Source organism: Styela clava, chromosome 14 (assembly GCF_964204865.1).
Source record: "Styela clava chromosome 14, kaStyClav1.hap1.2, whole genome shotgun sequence".
NCBI classification, from domain to species: Eukaryota; Metazoa; Chordata; class Ascidiacea; order Stolidobranchia; family Styelidae; genus Styela; species Styela clava.
In genome coordinates, this window is record NC_135263.1 from 10,808,176 (window position 1) to 10,831,703 (window position 23,528).

A 23,528-nucleotide genomic window follows, 5' to 3' on the forward strand; every position below is an offset into this window, starting at 1 on the left:
CCTCAACGGAAACAGTAGGAGAAATGTGAAAGAAAATAGAAAAATCATCGAGGCTGGCTGGAGCAGCAGAGTTTTTGCACAAAATCATGAAAAATAACACTGGCCGACAAAAATTTTTTTTTATGATACCTAAGATGTTTTAATCGTTTTTAACAAATTTGAGGGCGCTGATTCCAGAAATGATGTTACTTTTTCTCTATCAAGTCTAGTTTTTTTTATGGTATATCCCTGAATTTCCACAATGTATGTATCATGTTTATATTCATTTTACATGATGTATTTGTGCAAATCAAGTATGGTCTATTTACAACTACTTTTTATTCATAAAAAGAACAGTTGTGATATTTAGCTTAGATTTTAATTTTTTTGTTCTCGCGACGGCGAATTTCATGCTTGTTTACCATCATATCTGGCAACACTGTATATACATATTATGTTCAGTTGATTTTGATTCATTTTCCCGGCAATTGTGGCCATTTTTGTGTCATCAATTGCCGGACTCTTGAGAGATTCTGGTGCTGAGATAAACATGGATATGTGTTATTACATTCGTGGGATGCCAGCCCACACTCGTGTGACGCTAGCCCACACTCGTTTTTGTTAGGCCATATTAGGAGTAACTGGGCCGTGTTTAGTATTGCATTTGCGTTGCGTATATCAGATATGGTCTCTATATTGTCAAAGCCACCAAGTTTTTATGTGATAACGTTTATAATATTAGTAAAATAGTTGGTTAACCCGTTGACGTCAGGCTGAGTGTGGGCTGAGCGAGTGTGGGCTGGGGTAACTTTGGTGCACAATATGGCGTCCATGAACTTGTTTAACATTAGGCTAGGTGGTTGGTACCGGTACCGGTACTGCTGGTATTCGCGTTGTCACAGACGTCTCGTTCGACGCGTTGCTGTTTCCACGTCAGGTGAATAATAACAACAATCTGTAGACTAGCCTGATACCGGTAGCGATGCATTCTGTATTGCAGTGAATAGACCAGGAATTTCTGACATTAATATAAACGTAGTACTAGATGGTGACAAAACAGAAAACCTACCGTACGGTACTTGTTGTTTGTGTATGGACAGACTTACAAATTTTCGCTTCAATTTGCCTGATCCAGTGTTACATTCCCCGGTATTGGGCAGCCAGCACGGTATCGGGATATCTGTATATTGTCCTGTAAGGCTTTGTATATTTGTTTGCGTGTTCTGTATTGAAACCAAATATTACATTTATGTTTTAGAAAAATATACATAGAATATGATATAGAAAACATGGGCACAGGAAATGAAAATCTTGACAAGGCATGCTCTCAGTGGTTGGAATGGGACAGGGTAAGTACTGAAGTAGCATGGACATCCAGCTATTTGTCTATAGGAATATGTGGTTTTATGATTAGTGGCAGAATTGGTCTTGATGAGTGCATTGTAAACATAGAAACAATACTTTGCTTTTTTTTGCATGATTTGCTCTTTCTTGCATTTTAGAACGAACTCACAAGAAAGATTATATCAGAATTAATGCAAAAGAATGATGTTAATGAATTACAAAAATGTTCGGGAAAAAGAATGGAGTTTGGAACTGCAGGTGAAAATCTTAAACAGTTTCAAGGCATTAAAATCATCTTAACATTCAGACATTATATGAAATAGTCATTTTGATTTACATCCAACAAAATGTTATTACAAAATTTGGTGTTTCAGATAATAAGTTTGATGAAATATTTCTCATATATTCATGTATTCATGGATTTTGACTAAAAAGGCAAAATAATTTTGAATCCTGGGGAAATCAAGTTTTTGAATTATTCTATAGAATACATTGATTGAGAATAGTGTTTTATTTGTTTAAAATATATATTTAATAATAGCCAGGGTATTATAACACTTATAGGTATCTAATTTGATTTTTTGACTGCAGGTGTTGTGATTTGATGATAAGTTATCAAATTGCTCTTATTATTAGTCGAAAAGTAGTAGAATATTTAGACACCAGAGTATATATATATATATAACTATTCACTGCATGTATAAACTACAATATGGTCAGCTCTCCAATCAACCTATTTAATACGGTTTCTATAATTAAAACCTAAATTTGGTATGCCAAATTTTTTAAGGGTTGCGTGCTGCGATGGGAGCTGGATTCTCAAGAATGAATGATCTCACAATTATACAAACAACCCAGGTACCTTATTTTCTGAACTCTTGAATACTTTCCATGAGTTTTCCCGAAGGACAATTTTATTTACTTGATTTTTATTATGTATGTGAATCAAAATTGAGATTGAATTGTTCTAACTTATTTTACACAGGGATTTGCCAAATATCTACAGCAAAAGTTTCCATCCGACCTTAATCAAAGAGGAGTAGTTATTGGTTATGATGCAAGGCACAACAGTGAAAGGTCTGCATATTTTAATCATATTATTTATATATATACATGTATGTGTATGTGAAATTTGTGACAATATTTGTGATTTCTTGCATTTGCAGTTTTTATGTGGTTGATGGAATTTTTTTTTTTTGGTTGTTACTTACACAAAAGCATAAAAGAGGTTTATTCATAATATTGTATTTCAAATTCAAAGGTTTGCAAGACTCGCTGCTGCAGTATTTATTCACAGTGGAATCAAATGCTATCTTTATCGTGGCATCGTGCCTACACCATTTGTGGTGAGATTTTGATTTAGGACTTGAAAATTATTTTTTATTAATACATCATTGACATACAAGTGTAAACTTATCGAATATTTTATGAACCCAGCACTCCTATGGTCGTTTAATCGAGCCATTTTGTTCTAGGAAATATATATCAAAGAATACCTATTTTGATAAAGCATAAATATTTCTAACCTTATCAGACTGGAATACTGTGCCATGGGAACAAATTTGAAAATATTTTCAGACATGGAATGTCTTCCCACGCTATCTAATTCAGCATTTCTACATGTGTTGCATCTATTTTATTCGAATATCTTGATAAGAGGGGCTTAGTCATATGTCGATAAAAGACCTACGGGATTTGGTTTTGAAATAGCTAATATTTAACTAAATCTAGATGCAGACTTGGAATTGTAGAGTCGTGGCAATTATGAAGGCTGAGAAAAATGGATTATGGGACATTGATAATTTTATTAAATTCTGTTGTGTAGTTATAACACATTGGTGAAAATTTTACTATTGAGTGTAACTGTACAGCACACTTTACGTTCTCAAATTTCACATTTAAATTTTTCATGTTTAGCCATATGGTGTTCGAAAATACAAAACATGTGCTGGCATCATGGTGACTGCTTCACATAATCCCAAACAAGATAATGGTTACAAAGTTTACTGGGATAACGGTGCTCAAATAATAAGTCCACATGATTCAGGTATTTATTAGAGACGTATGACTTGTTACAGTTCCATTGATATACTCAAGATTTTATAAGTTAGCTCTCGTTGTCTTTGTCTGCCTTGTTTAGGTCTAGTTGAGCGAATTAATAAAAATAATTAATGTGATGTTCAAGGGGTGCAACCGGGATTTTTATAAATGTTACATTTTTTTATGACAACCCACTTGGCACGGCGAAATTGTACCTTCAGGAATTAAAATAAAATTGAAGAAAAATTTAATGAAACAGCGAAAATTTGAAAAATTGACGATTGACGCCTGCCGAGCCCTTCTGCGACATCCCCATGGGGGTGGGGACCCACAGTATGAAGAGTTCTGATGAAGTCATTAAAATTGCATTTTGCTGATATGCAACATTGTTAAATAACCCACAGTATGAAGAGTTCTGATGAAGTCATTAAAATTGCATTTTGCTGATATGCAACATTGTTAAATAACACCCATCATTTCGCTTGCTTGCCGCCAATATAGCCCTCAATAACCCCCTCAACCATGTTTATAACCCAAGTGACTCTTCAAAAAGGTAACATTTCATGCTATTCTACTATTGCTGTTGTTAGTTTTTCATACTGAAGCGTGTGATGGTTGAATTTGAATTTATTTAAGGAATCGCAGAGTCAATTATGGCTAATCTTGTGCCTTGGTGTGATGATGTTTGGAATGATCAATTATATAAAAACCATCAACTACATATCGATCCATTGGATGAAGTTATGGAATCCTATTTCAAGGATTTGAAATCATATTCTATCTACTCGTAAGTTATTTCCCTTCCAAAACAAAGCTTTGCAACTAGTATTTCTTCACAAAATGCATTTGTAGGCTTGACATAAATCATAACTCATGAACACTATAATATATAGCTCTATATTTTATTACACCGGTACACCATAATGCAATAACTCTTTCTAATATCAGTGAAATGAATGAAACATCAGCACTTCGTTTCACGTACACACCAGTACACGGCGTTGGCTTGAAATTCGCTGAAGAATCATTCAAAACTTTCCAACATAAACCATTTTTTGCCGTGGAGAAACAAAAGGATCCAGATCCTGAATTTTCAACTGTCAAATACCCAAACCCAGAAGAAGGGAAAGGAGTTCTGGTAAAATGCTTTGTGTTATTGTCTTATAAAGACAATTGAATTGAATAGTTAATTTGAAATAATCAAAAGTCATTGTAAATGATTACTGTATTTCGTGTGAAATTGATAAATTATATCTTATAAAAAAAATTCATTTTTCAGAGTTTTCCAACTGGGGGCTCATGGACCCCAAGGGGGCCACAATGCTCGAGCAAAATTAATTATAAGGCAATTTCGTTTGCATACTCTTACTTTATAAGAAAAATTTGCTATGAACTTTTAGACGTTCTTAGGTGTTGTTATCCGTATTATTGATGATTTCAGACTCTAGCGATGGAAACTGCTGACTCAAATAATTGTGATGTTATTCTTGCAAATGATCCTGATGCAGATAGACTTGCTATTGCTGAAAAGCAAGAAGATAAATCATGGAAAATATTTACGGGGAATGAACTCGGTAAAGTAAATTTTTTTTTTACTGAAAATTTGTCAAAAAGTTTTTTTAGTTTCATTTTAGTGTCATATAAATAGAATATGTTATCAAACCACAGCCCACGGGCCATTTACGGCACATGTAACGATTTAATATGGCCAGACAAACTTAGTGAAATAGTTTAATACTTTGTTTTTACCTCTTTCGTCCTAAATACCGCCAATTGTTATATCATTATCACAGTTTAAGCATGTATTATGTAGGCTATCTAATCATAGTTGATATTATACTTTGTTTTTAATTTACCAATTTAGTGAACAAAATTTATTTGATTTTAGGTGCTTTGTTTGGGTGGTGGGCATGGCATCGCTATCTTATAAAGAAAAACAATGATCGTTCCGATGTCAAAAATGTTTATATGATAAGCAGCACGGTGTCATCAAATATATTGAAGAGCATGGCTAAAGTTGAAGGATTTAATTTCGAGGTATATTGCAATTTTTAGTTATGGTAATTACAATATATGACATACATGATACATGTTCTCTATCTGTTCTCTAAAATGATAATCATTATATATTAAGAGTTTTATGATTTTGCATCGTTTCAAATATGACTTGGTTATTTATTTGAGATTTAATTACCGCAAATGTGACAGACTAACTTATGCAATTTATCTCAAATATGAGAGATCTTGTCAGGTTAATAATGTGATGTGCCATAGCAGGGGTGGGCAAGGCTTTTTGACCAGGGGCCAAAAATTTGGCCTACCCAGACGGGCGGGCCATGTAGGTGCGACGTAAAAAGTTACATTCTATGAACAGTAATTACAGTGTTACAAAAAGCAAAAATTTTATCACAATCTAACATTCCTTAAGCTATTTTTTAGCTAAAACATTTTCTTAATATGCATGGATCAATGATCATATGAGCGTAATAACTAACTTCAATCATTAGCCCCTTGTAATTGTACTTTTTACAATTATTTAAGTGTATGATACTCTATTATATCTAATCCAATCTACTCTATCCAATACCTGTGAATCTTATGCATAACAGTGAATATGGGGGGAGCTGACTTGGATGACCGTATGGTCGTATCGCTCCCTCCAGTCTTCACCATTTATTTGTATTTATGCTCTCATATTTATATTTGTTTTGGTTGACGAATCAATAAATCTCTCTCTCTCTCTTATCAGAATTTGGTTTTAGTTTGGTTGTGGCAGCATCTGCTGGGCCAGATTGAATTACCCAACGGGTCGGCGTCGGGTTTACCCATGTCAGTACTACAGTCTCAAGCCTGGTATGGAGCCCCCTGTTGTAGATGGGGGAAGACATATCCAACCAGTGGTACTGCATTACCCCATGCATAAATTGATCATCACTGTAATGCTTGTATTTTCCACTATGAATTTAATTAAAAGTATTTCTTGGCACTTGGAAATATTGAGTGAGGCTATTACCTTATGCAGTTTATTGCACTATGAACAATTCTAACTTATTTCAAGGACACTTTGACTGGATTCAAGTGGATGGGTAACCGTACTGATGAATTAATGAAACAAGGAAAAACTGTTCTATTTGCATTTGAAGAAGCAATTGGTGTGTGTTATGCTACTTGACTTGTCTATTTCCATACTTCAGTAACTTGATCTTCTGAATTTACATCCATTACTTTTCTATCAATGGCTGCGATTATATAACTGGGGAAGTTGTTGATTTGACAAGCTATTTTTAAACCCACAAAGGTTGTGACATAATATTCTATTATCGGTACTCCCGAAGTATGTGAACCAAGATGGTGGACATTGGAACGTAGTGGGTTTACCAGGTAGGGCTAGGCCATGATTCAGGTGCAAATACTACGGGAGTCACTTCGCTAGTCCCCGAACTCATAATAGAACTAAAATAAAGAAAATTGCAATAAAATTATGGCCCAACCCTAACCTGGTGCACGTACTACGTTCCGGTGTCCGCCATCTTGGTTCACATACGTCGGGAGTACCCTATTATCGGTCATTGACATTCCGGATTTTATGAAACCCAATACTACTTGTATGTGTATTGTATACTTGTTTTTTGAAAGCAGTTCATTGACTTTCAATATCTTTGGTAAATTTAATTGTCCCTGCTTAAAGGTGATTCACTGCATATATTATATTATAGGTTATATGTTTGGAACAAATGTTTTGGATAAAGATGGGATAAGTGCATTGTCAATCATCGCTGAAGCTGGTATTTATTTACGATCAAAAAATATGACGTTTACAAAACAGTTGGACGAAATATATTCAAAGTATGTTTAAAGATATTTATTATACAGTGTTATTACTTATCGACCTTTAGATCGGTAAGTATGTTGATAGGTGTTTGTCTGTTAAACACACGCGATATCTCACGAAGGCGTGGTTGAATCTGCTCCAAATTTTGCATGTGCATTCATCATATCTCGGACCAGAAGCCTATTGATTTTGGATGAATTATGTCGTATAATTAGCGAGTTATTAATTAATTAGTGATGGGACACGTGGTGTCACTATAGAGTCATGGATCGAAACCGCAGTTTTCGATCGATAAGTCTTCGGTCCCCGACCGATATTCTCGTTTGTAGTTTATTGAATTAGCGCTTTGCTGTGATGGAATGGAGGGGTAAATATAACATATGCAGGTAGATTGATTATAATCCTTTTGGATTTTTTTCGGTATTGTGCAATGCTTTAATGCGTAATAGTTCTGTAGTACCTTTTGGCTGGTGGCATTGGTTTAGAAAATATCAATATATCAATGAGGTATGTTTGTGTTGTGGGGCTTAAAATAGCTTGTTACAATAGTTACCAACATTTTTGTTACTTTGTGTATATTTCTTATTGTTTTACGAGCGATAATAGATATATTTTTCTGGACACTTTTATTAGCATTGGTGAAATAGTTCAGAAAACTTCATGATCCATCTTTACTATGAATTCTTTTAATTAATTGATTTTTGTTGATGTTGTGATTATGAAATGTGTTTTAAAAATTTTTTATTTAGTCTTATAACGAATAACGAAAGTCTTATAACGAAAAAATTATTTTGTATTGCTCGCTCAGCGACATATAGCTAGAATAACTTTAGACGCTTGATAACAGAGTTAGTTTTATTCTTTATTTAGGTATGGTTTTCACACAAGCAACAACTCCTATTATATCAGCTATGATCAGCAAAAGATTGCTGGAATGTTTCATAGATTAAGAAATTATCCTGATAGTGAGAATGTAATCATTGATGAAAAAAGAGGAGGGAGATATCCTAAAATGTTGGATAGGTTCGAAATTACAGACATCCGCGACTTAACTACTGGATTCGATAGTCGACAAGAGGATAAAACAGCGGTTAGTGTCAGAGATTCAGTTGAAATTGTGTTTTCAATAAATTTCATGTTTACATGTTGTAAACATGTTACTTGGCAATTATTCAAATATTGATACTATGTTTGCTATGTACTGACCATCAAACAGTCCATACTTATCGGTACTCAAATCTCAAGAGTTTATTAACCCAGCTATATGAATAATGAGTGCTGCCACTCTGCAATGATTGCTGTCACTGCATGGTTTCTTGCCACATCTAATATTTTTGTGGTGAACACCCGAAACTGATCAGTATATCCATGCACCACTAGTAATTAACTTGCAGCACATGCATATAAAATGTTTGCAAAGAAATACTCGTGCTAATTCATCCTCAAAAATTAAGTTAATTTGAGTTGTTTAACCTATGTTAGAGTTCAAGCCACATTATGTCTTTCATTTGTTTTGTCACCTAGCCAATTGTAATTGATGCATTCACTCAATTGTCATTACAGACTCTTCCAACAAGCAAATCAAGTGAAATGTTGACGTTTTATTTCCGAAATGGTGTTGTACTCACTTTACGTACAAGTGGAACTGAACCCAAAATTAAATATTATTCTGAAATTGCTGCTGCCATTGGAGAGCACATCAGGTACCACACATTGTTTTGTATTCTTGACATAACTTCTCAAAAGTTCACAATCATAGAATCCATTATTTCGCTAAATAATGTACCGGTAATGCTTTCTGCAGTTAAAATTATGCATGCAAACAGGTGGGCTCGTTTCCCCTTTCCGGAAGCTTTTAGCACTCATGGCCCCCTTGTTTAAAATTCCGATGGTATTTATAGTGGTATTTTGATTGATAGATTCCAAATCCCATTATGTTCAAACAATTCATGATCAACAAAGTGAAAACACCCTGTGAAATAACCTTATCAAGCAATGAAACTAGGAAGAAAGGAGTTTTTTTGTAAAGGGAAAAGTAAAATCAGTTGTGCGCCCAACATTGTGGTCCCCAATTGGGAACCGCTGTTTTACACCCTTAGCATATTGCCATAATCAAATACTTACATTTTCATTCTTTTTCAGCAACAGAGAGGCGAATGTTGAAGAACTTGATGACCTGATAACAGCAATGTGTAAAGAATTTTATCAACCAGAGAAAAATAATTTTCAGTCAAAAAGTTCATGAATAATCGTGCATAATATTATTTATTATACCTAACATACACATTTATTATTATACAATTGTCACACAACATTTTACTCTCTCTATTTGATTATAAAATTGATTGTATTTACGGTAATTCTAATTACACGGAACTGCAAAATATATGGTAGCTTACATTCTTGGATATTAAATGAGGTGATTGTTTTGTTCATATGTGCCATTCCCCCTTTCTAAGGGAACATTATGTGTTTATTTAATCAATTTTATATGTCATGGACATAGATTATTTTCCTTTACAATATTAATGTTGACATCCTTGGTGTTCAAGCCACAATTACTATTTGGAATGTTATATTTCCAAACGGACCTCCTGAAGTATGCGCACCAAGATGGCGCACAACCTGAACTCTGGTTGTGTACCAGGTCAGGATTCAGGTTGTGCGACATCTTGGTGCGCATACTTCAGGAGTACCTTTCAAACTGTATGTTTCTTTTTTCTCGTGCCCAAGTTTCTAATAAAGTTCCATGACACCGTTCACTTTTTGTGTTAGTGTTTCTTTTTACGCGTAACTGTGTTATTGTCCTAGGGCAGCTCTTTAAACTGCTGCTTTGGAAAGCCCTTGACAAGAACCCTTGGTTCCCCATGTGATATGGCCCTTCTCTTCTGGGTTGGTGTAGAAATCTAGCCATAACGAATTTGCCTGTCACCCATAAAGTACATCTTGAACAATTGCTAACTGTTTTCATACCGTACTAGGTGAAGAGTAATAATTTGTCATCTATTTTTGCATAGTTCGTTTGAAAGTGTTTGGTACGGTTTCTACAGATTTCAGCTTCACAATCTTGTCGCATTTTCAGAAAAAAACTTCGATTACTTCAGCTAAACCGTTTCTTTGATAGTTTCGATTTGTTTCTGATTGAGTAAAATTATTGATGTGTTTCTCAATAATATTAAATACGGCACTGGTATCCGGCGATCGCCTTTGCTGAAGAAAATGATGATATGGGTAGGGGGGAAATGGTCGCTGAGGAAACTCGCCAGATGGCGCATTGCGTTCGCCCAAGGTTTTGTTTATCGGGCTAGTCAACTGCAGGTACGTAGGTTGGGCCTATAGTGGTGGTAGCATTCGTGTGAAATTTTTATGGTAGTCTACCGCTAGAGATTCATACCACAAATGAGTTGAAAATAGTATTATTTGAGATCCCACCTTGTGGAACCATAAAAATAGTACCGTTACGTCTGCTGAGAAAAATTTTACCCACTGTCTTCTGGGGGACGGACTAAAATTAGGCACTTTTTTAGGCACTTATTTAGGCACTTTGGAAAAAAAGTAAAAAGGGCGTAATACCTTTTAAAAACATAATTAATTAGTTAAAAATGGTCAAATTAAATGTTGAAAACGCAAATTGCAACGGGCAAACTCAATAGCAATATTTAAAACGCAGTATTAAAGGCAGTCGCACGCGCTTGGTCACCACATATGCTAGGCACATATTTAGGCACTTCGAAAAATAAATAAAATGGCATATTCACTAATAAAAGACAGAAATAAATATATTACCCACACTGATTAGCCTGAGTAAATATCTAAGAGATGCACTTGAGTCTAGTACTGGAATTTAGAAATAATAAATTGTTACCGGTAGGCACTTATTTAGGCACATCGAAAAAAAGGTGAAATGGACGTAGTAACTCCTAGAAAGATAATGAATTAGTTTAAAATATTTAAATTAAAAGTTGAACGCAAAAATTGCAACAGTTAAATCCCAATACTGTAATGATTTTTAAAACGTAGTACTAAAGGGAGACGCACGCGCTCTGTCACCACATATGCTAGGCACATATTTAGGCACTTGGAAAAATAAAAAAAAATGGCAAATATCACTAATAAAAGACAGGGAAATAAAAATATTACCCACACTGATAAGCCTGGGTAAATATCCAATAGATGCAGTTGAGTCTAGTACTGGAATTTAGAAATAATAAATTGATACCGGTAGGCACTTATTTAGGCACTCCGAAAAAAAAGGTAAAATGGACGTAGTAACTCCTAGAAAGATAATGAATTAGTTCACAATATATTTAAATTAAATGTTGAACGCGAAAATTGCAACAGTTAAACCCAATAACGATTTTTAAAACGTAGTATTGAAGGGAGACGCACGCGCTCTGTCACCACGTATGCTAGGCACATATTTAGGCACTTCGAAAAATAAAGAAAATAGCAATTATCACTAATAAAAGACAGAGAAATAAACATATTACCCACACTGATTAGCCTGGACAAATATCCAATAGATGCACTTGAGTCTCGTACTGGAATTTAGGAATAATAAATTGTTACCGGTGGGCACTTCGAAATAAAGGTGAAATGGACGTAGTAACTCCTAAAAAGATAATGAATTAGTTCAAAATATTTAAATTGAATGTTGAACGCGGAAATTGCAACAGGTAAACCTAATAACGATTTTTAAAACATAGTATTAAAGGGAGACGCACGCGCTCTGTCACCACATATGCTAGGCACATATTTAGACACTTCGAAATATAAAAAAAATGGTAATTATCATGAATAAAAATACAGAAAATGAAAATATTAGTCAAAATAATTAGCCTATCTGAATATCCGATGAATGCACTTGAGTCTAGTAGTGATATTTGAGAATAATAAATTGTTACCGGTAGGCACTTTTTAGTCACTTATTTAGACACTTCTAAAAATGCGTAAAATGGGCGTAATAACTTTTAAATAGATAATGAATTAGTTTAAAATATTTAAATTAAAAAATTAATATGCAAATTGCAACAAGTAAACCCAATGATATCGGTTTTTATATTTTGCATATTTGAAAATATCTTAATTCTTTACTTTGTAATTTTGTTTTTGATAAATTAAAATATAAGACATCCCCCGAAAAAAAAGCCCTAGTGGTAATTTTAGGAAGAAATTTGAAATAAGACACTGTCTTAATTTCGGGGAAACACGGTAAAAGGTGTCTACCGGTAACAATTTATTATTCTCAAATACCACTACTAGACTCAGGTGCATCTATTGGATATTCACCCAGTCCCAGGCTAATCATTTTGACTAATATTTTTATTTTCTTTTTTTTATTGGTGATTATTCCCATTTTTTTTCGATGTGCCTAAATATGTGCCTAGCATATGTGGTGACAGAGCGCGTGCGTCTCCCTTTAGTACTACGTTTTAAAAATCATTATTGGGTTCAACTGTTGCAATTTTCGCGTTCAACATTTAATTTAAATATTTTGAACTAATTCATTATCTTTCTGGGAGTTACTACGTCCATTTCACCTTTTTTTCGATGTGCCTAAATAAGTGCCTAAAAAAGTGCCTACCGGTAACAATTTATTATTTCTAAATTCCAGTACTAGACTCAAGTGCATCTATTGGATATTTGCCCAGGCTAATCAGTGAGGGTAATATTTTTATTTCTCTGTCTTCTATTGGTGATAATTCCGATTTTCTTCTTTTTTCGAAGTGCCCAAATATGTGGTGACCGAGCGCGTGTGACTCCTTTTAATACTACGTTTTAAATATTGTTATTCGGTTCACATATTGCAATTTGCGTGTTCAATATTTAATTTGACAATTTTCAACTAATTCATTATCATTTTAAAAGTTATTACGCCCATTTCACCTTTTTTTCGATGTGCCTAAATAAGTGCCTAAAAAAGTGCCTACCGGTAACAATTTATTATTTCTAAATTCCAGTACTAGACTCAAGTGCATCTATTGGATATTTACCCAGGCTAATCAGTGTGGGTAATATTTTTATTTCTCTGTCTTTTATTAGTGATAATTGCCATTTTCTTCTTTTTTCGAAGTGCCCAAATATGTGCCTAGCATACGTGGTGACAGAGCGCGTGCGTCTCCCTTTAATACTACGTTTTTAAAATCGTTATTGAGTTTGCCCGTTGCAATTTGCGTTTTCAACATTAATTTGACCATTTTTAACTAATTAATTATGTTTTTAAAAGGTATTACGCCCTTTTCACTTTTTTCCCAAAGTGCCTAAAAAAGTGCCTAATTTGCAAGTGCCTACTTTTAGCCCGTCCCTGTCTTCTGTTAGGATAGGATAGGAGGATAGGATTTACATATTTATCCCGGGGGAGAGGAAAGCCGATAAGACGGCTTATCCATATGGCGAACCACGGCCTCTCGTCCGGTTACCATTCCAAGTCGGGTATGGGATTAGTTTTACTGTATTATTTGTTTTCGGAAGCATGGACTTGGTGGTGGAGGAAGCCGTAACCGGAGTGGAAGTGGTGACTTTTCTACGGCCCATGGGCCGGGGCCACGGCCCACCTAAATGGGCCGCGGCCCATTATCAATGGGCCATGGCCCATGGGCCGCGGCCCATCAGGTAATACGCCGCGGCCCATCAGGTAATGGGCCGCGGCCCATCAGGTACCGGTAATGGGCCGCGGCCCATCAGGTACGGTAATGGGTCGCGGCCCATTAGTTTCGCGGCAGATTATTAAGACTGAATGAGCCAGTAGACTATCGGTCTGTCGGTACCGCACCGTACCGGTATTAAATGTGCTGTTTTTCTGTATCAGTCCAGTGTACTGACAGACCAGCAGACTGAGATGTTTAAATTCTGAGGTACCGGTAACAGATTTAGCTTTTGAGCAGGCTGGTGCGGTACCGGTACCGTATCAGGTTTAACGTTATACTGTTATAGCTGTAACTTACCGGTACCGGTACCGTATCGGTACGGTACCGGTACTGTATTTCAGTACCGGTATTTTGTACCTATTCAATCTGTCATTAGCATCTTTTGATTCCGTGATTGTTTTACAGAAAAGCATTGGTTAAAAATATATTCTGGTATTGGTCTATCGTTTTTAAAATTATCATGACTGAGACATGTTTCAAAGGTCAATCGAAGGTTGAGCTTATGGAAGAGTTAGTGAATTGCTATGTTGGTACCGGTATTTGTCCATTTTGTACTGGTGTTAAAGGAGAAGATTCCTTCATAAAAAATCATTTGAAGCATTGTCATATAGACAATGCAGTTTCATTTCTCAACGGTGAGTAACCGTATGTTTATATACATTTCACTGTTTCATGTCTAACTATGCATTCGTACAGTTCTTTGTTTAATGAATGTTAGGGTTTTTCTGTTTTATTTGAATGCCCAGGGTACGGTACCGGTAAGCATGGGGTTATTTGAAGGGTTGTTATAAAATGGCTACCGGTAGGATAGGATTTACATATTTATCCCGGGGGAGAGGAAAGTGACTGCTTATCCATATGGCGAACCACGGCCTCTCGTCCGGTTACCATTCCAAGTCGGGTATGGGATTAGTTATATTGTTTGTTTTCGGAAGCATGGACTTGGTACCGGTATGTCCGCTATGTCACTACTAAAATGACTATGTACCATTATACTCTTATTGCATTGTAATTGCCTTCAGTAGCCTATTTTAATAATATCTGTGCAGTCTGTTTGTGGATTTCTGCTAGATCTAACTTATGTTTGGTTCAACGATAATCTAGTATTTACCAGAATTTTGTTTACCTTTTTAAGTTGATCTCTTTTTCTGTTCATGTATGAATTTGCCACCAGCACCCAGTCATCAGGCCACTGTAGAATTCCATGAGTACGGTACCGTATAGATTTAAAAACCCCTTTCGGAACCTGATTCCAATAATATTGTTTGTTATTAATGTCTTCCGAATGAGGTACTACCCCCAAAACAATGGCCCTTACTGCAGCTGACAAGCGAGGTTTCTTAGCCCGTTCATCCATAGTTACCTCATAATGCTATGGTTTATCACTCTGATATCTAATAAAACGCGGTTGACATGGTTACCCCGCCTGTTGTGACTGGAGTCGCTTGCTTCCTTCGTTATGAACGAGACTCGGATATTCGGGTCGCCTGAATATATTCTATTTCCGTATTCTCTTAGTATTTAATGTTCGTCTTTTTATTCCTTTATAAAATTTGATGTTAGACTTCCTTGTAGGTGACGCTGCTCGATAACCATTACTGGTTTATCGCGTCTTCCTTCACACTAAAATGCATTTTTTTCTTTTTTTACTTAATCCTATTCGTATAATGTGTATTTTCGGCATGTGTAAAAATAAACTACTGATACTGATACTATGCCCCTACTACTGAAAAGGTGATGTCCGCTATGTTCCTACTGCATTGACTATTTCTGTGCGTCCAATCTGAAAAAGCGTTACCGAAATGTCCCTACTAAAAAGGCGATGCGCGCTATGTCCCATTTTAGCAAGGACTCATCGGTATCGCTATTTTAGAATGGACATATTCATTTTAGTTGGGACATGCGGACATAGTCATTTTAGTAGGAAAACATCGGGATCACGATTTTAGATAAACATAGTCATTTTAGTAGGGATATATTGGGATCGTGATTATTGAAGGGTCATAGCCATTTTAGTAGGGACAGCAGAACATAGTCGTTTTATAACTACCCTTATTTGAATGCTATGCAGTCAACAAATTTATCATACAACTTCCATGATTTTGTAAAATGTCATTCAACTATCATTTATATGAAAGTTTTGTATTTCAGTTCTGATTCTTCCCTGTCGAAAAGAAGAATGCTATAGCAGAAGGAGCAAACAAGAATCATATCGAAGCCATTTCCACTGTCCTTTCTGTTTTAACGTTTACGGAAGAAAAGCACATATGCTGCGGCATCTGAACAGATTAAATGGTTTGTATAAGTTTTAGCCATGTTTTAGATTACATATCGTTACACCCTGTTGTGCTATCTTTTTAGTTTACATTTATATTTTAGTTTCCAGGAATTAAAATGTGGTCAGTGTGGTATTGGGGTTGCATTTTTATTCTTTTTGGCACTCGTATATATCTAAGTTGTTGTTTGATATGTCGGTTAAATGTTTACTTATTTGAGGTGACGGCAAGTTTGTAATATTTGTTTTGAACATACATTTTTAGCGCTCCCGTAACATGTGAACCAAGATGATGGACACCGGAGCATAATATGTGTTAGGGTTAGGCCATAATTTTATTCCAATTTTTCTTATTTTAGTTCTATTACGAGTTCGGGAACTAGTCAAGTACATCCCATAGTATTTCTACCTGAAATAATGGCCTAACCCTAACTTGGTTCACATATTACGAGAGTACCCCTTTTTTTGTTTAGTCTACCTTATTTTTTTGTACTAGCTGAATTTAGCTATATTTTTTGTTCACAGGAAAATGTGGTGAAGTCAAAGGTAGGCAGTCTTGGAGTGCGAAGTCACAAAATGTTGATTCGAAAGGTCTGTTTTGAAAATACATTGTTATAGATTTTTGTCTACTTCAGTAGAAAGCTTGTTTACATCAGTTATTGTTGCAGGTAAACATATCAATGATGAAAAAAACCGGCATGAAAACAATCTTGAAAGAGAGTATACGCATGGTATGTGTACAATTAAATTGTTTATTTCATTAAGTCTGATCACATGTTTGACTTTTTTCCATCAGTATTATGTAAAGTTGGACTCACTTCCTCATAGGTGATGCTGCTCGATAACCATCACTAGTTTATCGCGTCATCTTCACACAGAAAAGCAATTTTTATTTCTCCTAATTATGTTTGTCCAATGTGTACTTTCGGAATTTGATAAAATAAACTACTGACTGACTTCACTAAGTACACCGATAGTGGATCATACATTTCTTATTATCTTCATGTGAGTGAATGTCTGCATGCTACTGAAAATATGCATATCTGGCCCAGTAGTAGGGATGCGACAAGATTTGGATTCGTGGCCGAATCTCTGGTAATTTGATACTTGGATTCGGCTCGAGCCTTTGATGATTTTACCCGAGTCCGGGATATCATAAGTCACGCGATAGTCAAGCGCAGACTGGTGGCGGATTAGATGAGAAATTCAACTTTTTCGTTCGTTATTTATTGGATCCTATTGGAAGTAACTTGGATGAGAGCAAACAAGCCGAAATAAGTGTTAGGTATAATTCCACTTTTCATACAATATGGCAGATTTGTTTACAATAATATCTGTTTGTCATTATTTACCCTGTTTTTCATATTTCAAGTGAATATCTGAAGTTAAGAGAGAGAATGGGAGTTTTGGAGACAGATCTACAGTTCAAAAGTGGGATAATTGAACATCCCAAACAGTCTGACGGTTTCAGCTGTGGGCTGTTTGTGATGAAGGTAAGGTTATAGGGAATTTTGAGCCATTTTCAATAAGCATATCATAATACTGAATGTTTTTTATTCAGATTGCAGAAAGTGTATTAAATAATGGATTTGGTAACATTAGTTTTCGATCTACATTAAACGATTTAGCTCAGTACAGACACGATATAGCGGAAAAGATCTTGGAATTTTCTGGTATGTGTTATTCAATTGATAGTGTATGTAGTGTATTTATTCTTAGTCTATATGTATATTTGTCTTGAATGTTTTAGATATGAAAGATGTATGCAGCATATGTGGCAGCGCAATATCTCATGGAACTTGGGTTTGTTTTCACATTTATTTTTTAGGCTCTGAAAATTATACATCATGAATATTTATTGTACTAATGTTACCTACTTACTTCTGGTTGGTTGACATTTTGTTCCTTTGTCTAAATAATTTTGGCATCCCCGTAGTATGCAAGCAACGATGGCGGACACAGGAATGCAGTATGTGTAGTGGGTTAGGATGTAATTTTATTCTAATTTTTCTTATTTTAGTTCTATTTTGGGTTCGATGACTAGCCAAGTCCTGTAGTATCATTTGTACCTGAAATTATGGCCTAACCTGGTACACATACTACATTTTGGTGTGCAAGTAATATCTGCCATGAACGTATATAATTTGTAGCTACATTACAAAACAAAAGAAGAGTTGGGTAAAATACCACGGTGTGAAATGTGAAGTCATTTCTCAATATATCTTAACCAGGCTTGTTTGTTATCTTCCAATAAGTTAATTGTTCAAGTATTTTTCAATTCAAGTACTTCATTTAAATACTATGAGGGCCAAAACAATATATGGTATCGATAAATTCCCTTTCGATTTCAAAATATTTTATGACTTTATGGACACCCTATTTATCTTCCGTAAAAACGCACCCATGCAACATAATATTAGGCTGATTAGAATGGTAAAATCCCATTCTTTAATAATAATTAAAGTAAGTGAACTTGAAATAGTTTGAACACTCTCACTTTTCTTTGACAGCTGGGTTGTGATGAATGCAACCGGTGGTATCATTCAGACTGTTTGGGATACTCAAGAAAGAAAGCAAATGAAATAATCAAAAAATGTTGGAGTTGCCTGCTATGCACAAGCCTGTCCACCAAATAAAAGGAAAGTTTTTGCAGTATAACAAAGAGTAAGTCTTGATGTGAGCATATGCTCGGATGGGTGCTGTATTTGTGATATTTCAGAGTGCATAGGTTGGGAGTGTGAAGCAGAGTTTTTGGACCTCCAGAAGTATGCGCACCAAGATGGCGCACAACCTGAACATGGTATGCATGTACCGGTTAGAATTCATGTTGTGTGACATCTTCGTGCTCACACTTCTGGAGCACCGATTTTTTTATGAAACAGTCACCTTAAATAAAGCCTAATATTTCTTCATTATTCATCCTTTTTTGTTCCATGTATTTTCAAAAACGGGCAATTCCATCATTATTTTCATTTCTTTCATTACATCTGAGCAAATTTTTAAATTTCAAACTGACTTAACCTAATGCTTTTTATAAGTATTCAAGTCGCATTGTTACTGGTTGTAGATGGCATTGGGGCTGTGACTCAGACACCATAGAGATGGCAATACTATGGAGTTCATTCACAAAACACCGTTACTTGTGTTACAGAAAAAGGACACATATTTTGTCCTTTTGTCCATCCAACTTTGTGATGCTCCCAATCTCAAGATATTAGGACCAACTGACTACTTTTTGCCATGTCAATAGGTAATATAATTCAGTTATAAAACCACAAAAAAATCAGGTGTAAAACTTTTGCCTGAATAGTAAAATTTTCAGTCGGAACCATAAATGGTTCGTTACAATCATGGTCCGATTTTTGTTTTAATGGAGGTTATATTACCGGTAAGTCAATATTCGACATATAATTTCCATTGGTTTAAACTTTTGAATTATAAATCCATGGCTAGATGACACACAACAGTCGCAATTTGGGCTTGCCAGATATGATGAAATATTGAATAACTTTAGTACTAACTTATTTCTGTTACATTGTTCAAGTTATAGGCTAATAAAAATGTTATTTGATCTGATAATTTTCCATTCGCTGTTGCTTTACATGTAAATACTATCATCTTTCCAAAAATACCATTAATCTTGAAATTATCTTCAACTGTTGCAATTTCGATATTGCTGTGCAAAAAGTAGATTGATCGGTCAGTGTTTGAATTAACTTGGGTGAATATAAACTAAATATCCAAAACCAGTATATTTCATGGTTAAGATCTTTCTGATTTATTAAGTTTGATATTTCTTGTGTACAATTTGACATTGAAAATGCTTAATATTAATTCACAGTTTTTAATATTTACAACAGTTTATAAGTTGTCAAAACTCAAATATATTCTATGAAAATATTGGTTGTTTATGTAGGATTAAGCACTTTATTATTTTTTTTAGCTTGTCCCTATTTCTAATTTATAATAATACCATCATGTATCAAGCTGTTTAAAATTTTTGTTTTTCCATTTTCACCATATCATCAAGCTATTTATTACTTTCATAATTGTTCAAATCATAATTTCTTTACCTGAACATGACTAATAAAAGCAAGCAGCATTATAGACTTGTGAGTAGCAATTATTTCATGTTTGCCAGCACTCAGTTAGATCTGACATGTGGTTGTGTTAGAAGAGGATTCCCCATCGTTATAGAGAAGATCATGTACGACTGGGATGATTAATTATCTACTCTATTCTGACCAAGACTGCGTAGCGCCACATTCACCTTTTACCAGCGAGATGTTAGTGAACGATGCGAGGCTATATTAAAACTTAACTTAGATAGTTTCTTTGGTGTTGGTCCCAGAATGTCATATAAAATGAAATACATTTCTGTAACACTTTATTTTGTAATTGCCCCATCGGTGGATAAAAAATCAAACATTGCTACTGCGAAGAATGGGTGAAATGATCTTTTTCATTTGAATAATAGAATGGAAGTCACCATCACTTCACGTAACAGTTGGAAAGTCCTTATTTTTGCTAATGTTGAAGTTCAGAAATGTAATAGTCCAAAAACACATTAAAGCAATACTTTGGATACAGAGTATAACATATATTTACGGACAGAATTGCGAAAAATCAGTGTGTGTGCATAAAAAATTAAAATAGATTTGAACAAGTGACAACTACACCAGCAACTTATGTCATCTTGTTTGAGAAACATGGCAGCAAACAAATACATCTCATTCAACATATTCAGCAATTCCTATCTAAGCACATCAGCATGCTAGCGAGTCTTTCCATTCCATATTTTTATGCTTCATTAAGAAAACTTTCCTCCATGATTCCTGGTTCTGGAATTTAACTGCAGATCATTGCTTCATATTTTAAACACGCTCTGGAAACAGAAAAAAGATCTGATTATATCGAAGGCAGTTAATATTTCATTGCATAATTAATATTATAAGAGAACTATGCTCAAATATATGGACACGTAATGCCACCCAGTGACAACAATTTTGATGACTTCATAGCGAAGAAAAAAAAGTGATAGCCTTCTGGAGAAAAATTTTATCTTCAACCACAGAAAATTTCAAAGCAATTGGCCCAGTATTTGAAGAGAGAAGCGACTTCCCAAAAACGTGTCAAAGAACAAGAACATCGACAAGAACAACAACAACATAATATTGAAACGATCGCTATGTCCACTACGTGTCCAATAAACATTATGTTGATTCTGTTGAAGTATGTACGACTCAAATGAGTATTTATACAGATTGACTCAAAAAATATATACGAACCACCGGAATGCAACGCGTAAGACATAAAATGCATATAAACGTAACTTGCCGTTGAGGAAAAGAGGCCGTATTTTTTATATGTTAATGCTTCCAATGAATCTTTTCCCTTGGGATCTGCACATAATGGTCATCACCAAAATTTTCAATCGAATTTTAAAACATTTCTCAATCAAAGATTTTCTGTAAAGTAATCAAAATATGGTAAAGAAACCGGTACAACAGTCTGACAGTTGCTGAAAAGCTAAACCTGTTAAAGTAAAGTATTGCAGTATTGTCGGTACCGGTATCTCAGAATCGAAAGATGTCAGTAAAATATACTAACATAGATAGATAGAAAAACAACCAATACCAGTTTACTTTTGCTCCTCTGCCCAAAACATAATGACACAAAGCTCAGCAAAAAAATATACTATTCCGCCAACCCCAATAATAAATACTTTTTCATGCTACCACCAATATAGAAAAAATCTGTACACATATACACCGGCACCTATTTCTGTATTGGGATACGGCTAATATAAGTACCGGAACCTCTCTCTTACTTAATGGGCCGCAACCCATAACTTGATGGGCCGCGGCGCATTACTTAATGGGCCGCGGCCCATTGATTGAAGGGCCCCGGCCCATGTCTTGAAGGGCCGCGGCCCATGTCTTGGAGGGCCGCGGCCCATGGGCCATGGCCCATAACAAATGGGCCGCGGCCCTATTAGATGGGCCGTGGCCCCGGCCCATGGGCCGTAGAAGAGTCACCACCCCTGTAGCGTAACCGACCAGCGGTTACGTGAACCACCCAACGACGGCGAGGAGTCCAGCAATCCTCTCGCACATAACCATCCCTGCATGGGATTCGAACCTGCGAACCCACGCAGAGTAATTAGAGGTGCGGTGGCGAGCGTATTCCTAACGCTTAGCCCGTTGAGCCACACCGCCGCTGTTCTTGGCGAAGATACCGGTACCGGTACTGTGTCTCTAACATATTCAATTGTGTTTTGTTTGTTTGTTTTTTCTCTTCTGTGTTAATTTATTTTTAGTGTGTGTTACTTTAGCTCAATTTCGTTGACAAAATGGTGATTTTATATTTTTTTAAAGGCTGACTCGATGACCTAACGGTCGCTTCGTTACAGCCTCGTCACAATACCTTGAAATTAATTTTGAAATGTTGCATGTAAACTATTTGACATGTTGACGAAATAAAATACTACTACTACTTGGAGGACATGATGTCGGTACCGTACCGTACTCAGTATTTTTAGTGGAAGAAATTCTTGTCGCTTCTAGATTTTTCAGTTTTTACGTACCCCACTTCTCCTTTTAAATTTTCAAACCTCAAGTGAATTCTGCCACATTCCTGCAGAATATATATCATTCAATTCTTCAGTTTAGTTTTCAAATTTTGTCGTCCAATTTTTAGTGACTTCTACTACCCCAACTTGCATTGCAAGAAACTTTCAGCCAATCGTTTCTGTTTTCAGCCTCAGAGTGGAGTGTTGTCAGCTCATCATCATTACAGAATTAGGAACATTACAACCACTTTTTTTCCTCCCTCCATTGTTGTATCAGATTGAATAACTTATTATTAGCTGAAGTGTTATAAAAGTACAACAGACCAAAAGTTCAACACATTCACCTATTTTTTTTTTTTATTTCTGTCTCAAATCTTGTTTGACAAATTTTATTTTTGCCCAATTTTTTGTGTAGGTACGGGTGAGCTGGCACATGATACTTCTTATGTTTTAAACTTTTCCTAAGGTTTTGCTTGCTCTTCAAAATTCTCCATTTTGAATGTATGTAGGCGCAGCAGGGTGGCTCATCGTGCTGAGTGTCAGGAATATGCTCGCCACTGCACCTCTAATTACTCTGCGTGGGTTTGCAGGTTCGAATCCCATGCGGGATGGGTATGTGCGAGAGGATTGCTCGACTCCTCGCCGCCTTAGGGTGATTCACATAACCGCTGGTCGGTTACGGCTTCCTCCACCATCAAGTCCATGCTCCCGAAACCAAATAACTAACTAATCCCATACTCGACATGGAATGGTAACCGGTCGAGAGGCCGAGCTTCGCCATATGGTTAAGCCGTCTTATCGACTTTCCTCTTCCCCGGGATAAATATGTAAATCATTCTC

The 23,528-nt window shown here is 35.6% G+C and overlaps 2 protein-coding genes across 7 annotated transcripts; both read left to right on the plus strand.

Moving 5' to 3' along the window:
* The first annotated feature begins 852 nt into the window (after positions 1–852).
* LOC120341393 (phosphopentomutase-like) lies at positions 853–10,393 on the plus strand. The gene is made up of 16 exons (XM_078120091.1): positions 853–916; positions 1,238–1,328; positions 1,482–1,581; positions 2,114–2,181; positions 2,309–2,400; positions 2,585–2,669; positions 3,241–3,370; positions 4,000–4,150; positions 4,312–4,501; positions 4,805–4,937; positions 5,252–5,400; positions 6,422–6,515; positions 7,080–7,209; positions 8,066–8,285; positions 8,759–8,898; positions 9,338–10,393. The coding sequence occupies exons 2-16, from the start codon at positions 1,269–1,271 to the stop codon at positions 9,438–9,440; spliced, it is 1,845 nt and encodes a 614-aa protein (XP_077976217.1). The 5' UTR covers positions 853–916; positions 1,238–1,268; the 3' UTR covers positions 9,441–10,393.
* A 3,854-nt stretch (positions 10,394–14,247) lies between these two features.
* Positions 14,248–19,731, plus strand: LOC120330648 (uncharacterized). Of its 6 annotated transcripts, none has more exons than XR_013480272.1 (7): positions 14,248–14,477; positions 15,994–16,137; positions 16,643–16,708; positions 16,786–16,848; positions 17,490–17,610; positions 17,679–17,790; positions 18,628–18,766. XR_013480272.1 is itself a non-coding variant. In XM_078119685.1 (7 exons), the coding sequence occupies exons 4-7, from the start codon at positions 17,515–17,517 to the stop codon at positions 18,751–18,753; spliced, it is 387 nt and encodes a 128-aa protein (XP_077975811.1). In that variant the 5' UTR covers positions 14,342–14,477; positions 16,643–16,708; positions 16,786–17,402; positions 17,490–17,514; the 3' UTR covers positions 18,754–19,731. The 6 variants fall into 6 exon arrangements, 5 of the variants coding, with proteins under 5 accessions (XP_077975809.1, XP_077975808.1, XP_077975810.1 ...); XM_078119685.1 differs by lacking the exon at positions 15,994–16,137 and adding an exon at positions 17,868–17,920 and having other exon boundaries at positions 14,342–14,477; positions 16,786–17,402; positions 18,628–19,731; XM_078119686.1 differs by lacking the exon at positions 15,994–16,137 and adding an exon at positions 17,868–17,920 and having other exon boundaries at positions 14,342–14,477; positions 18,628–19,731.
* Positions 19,732–23,528: the final 3,797 nt, after the last annotated feature.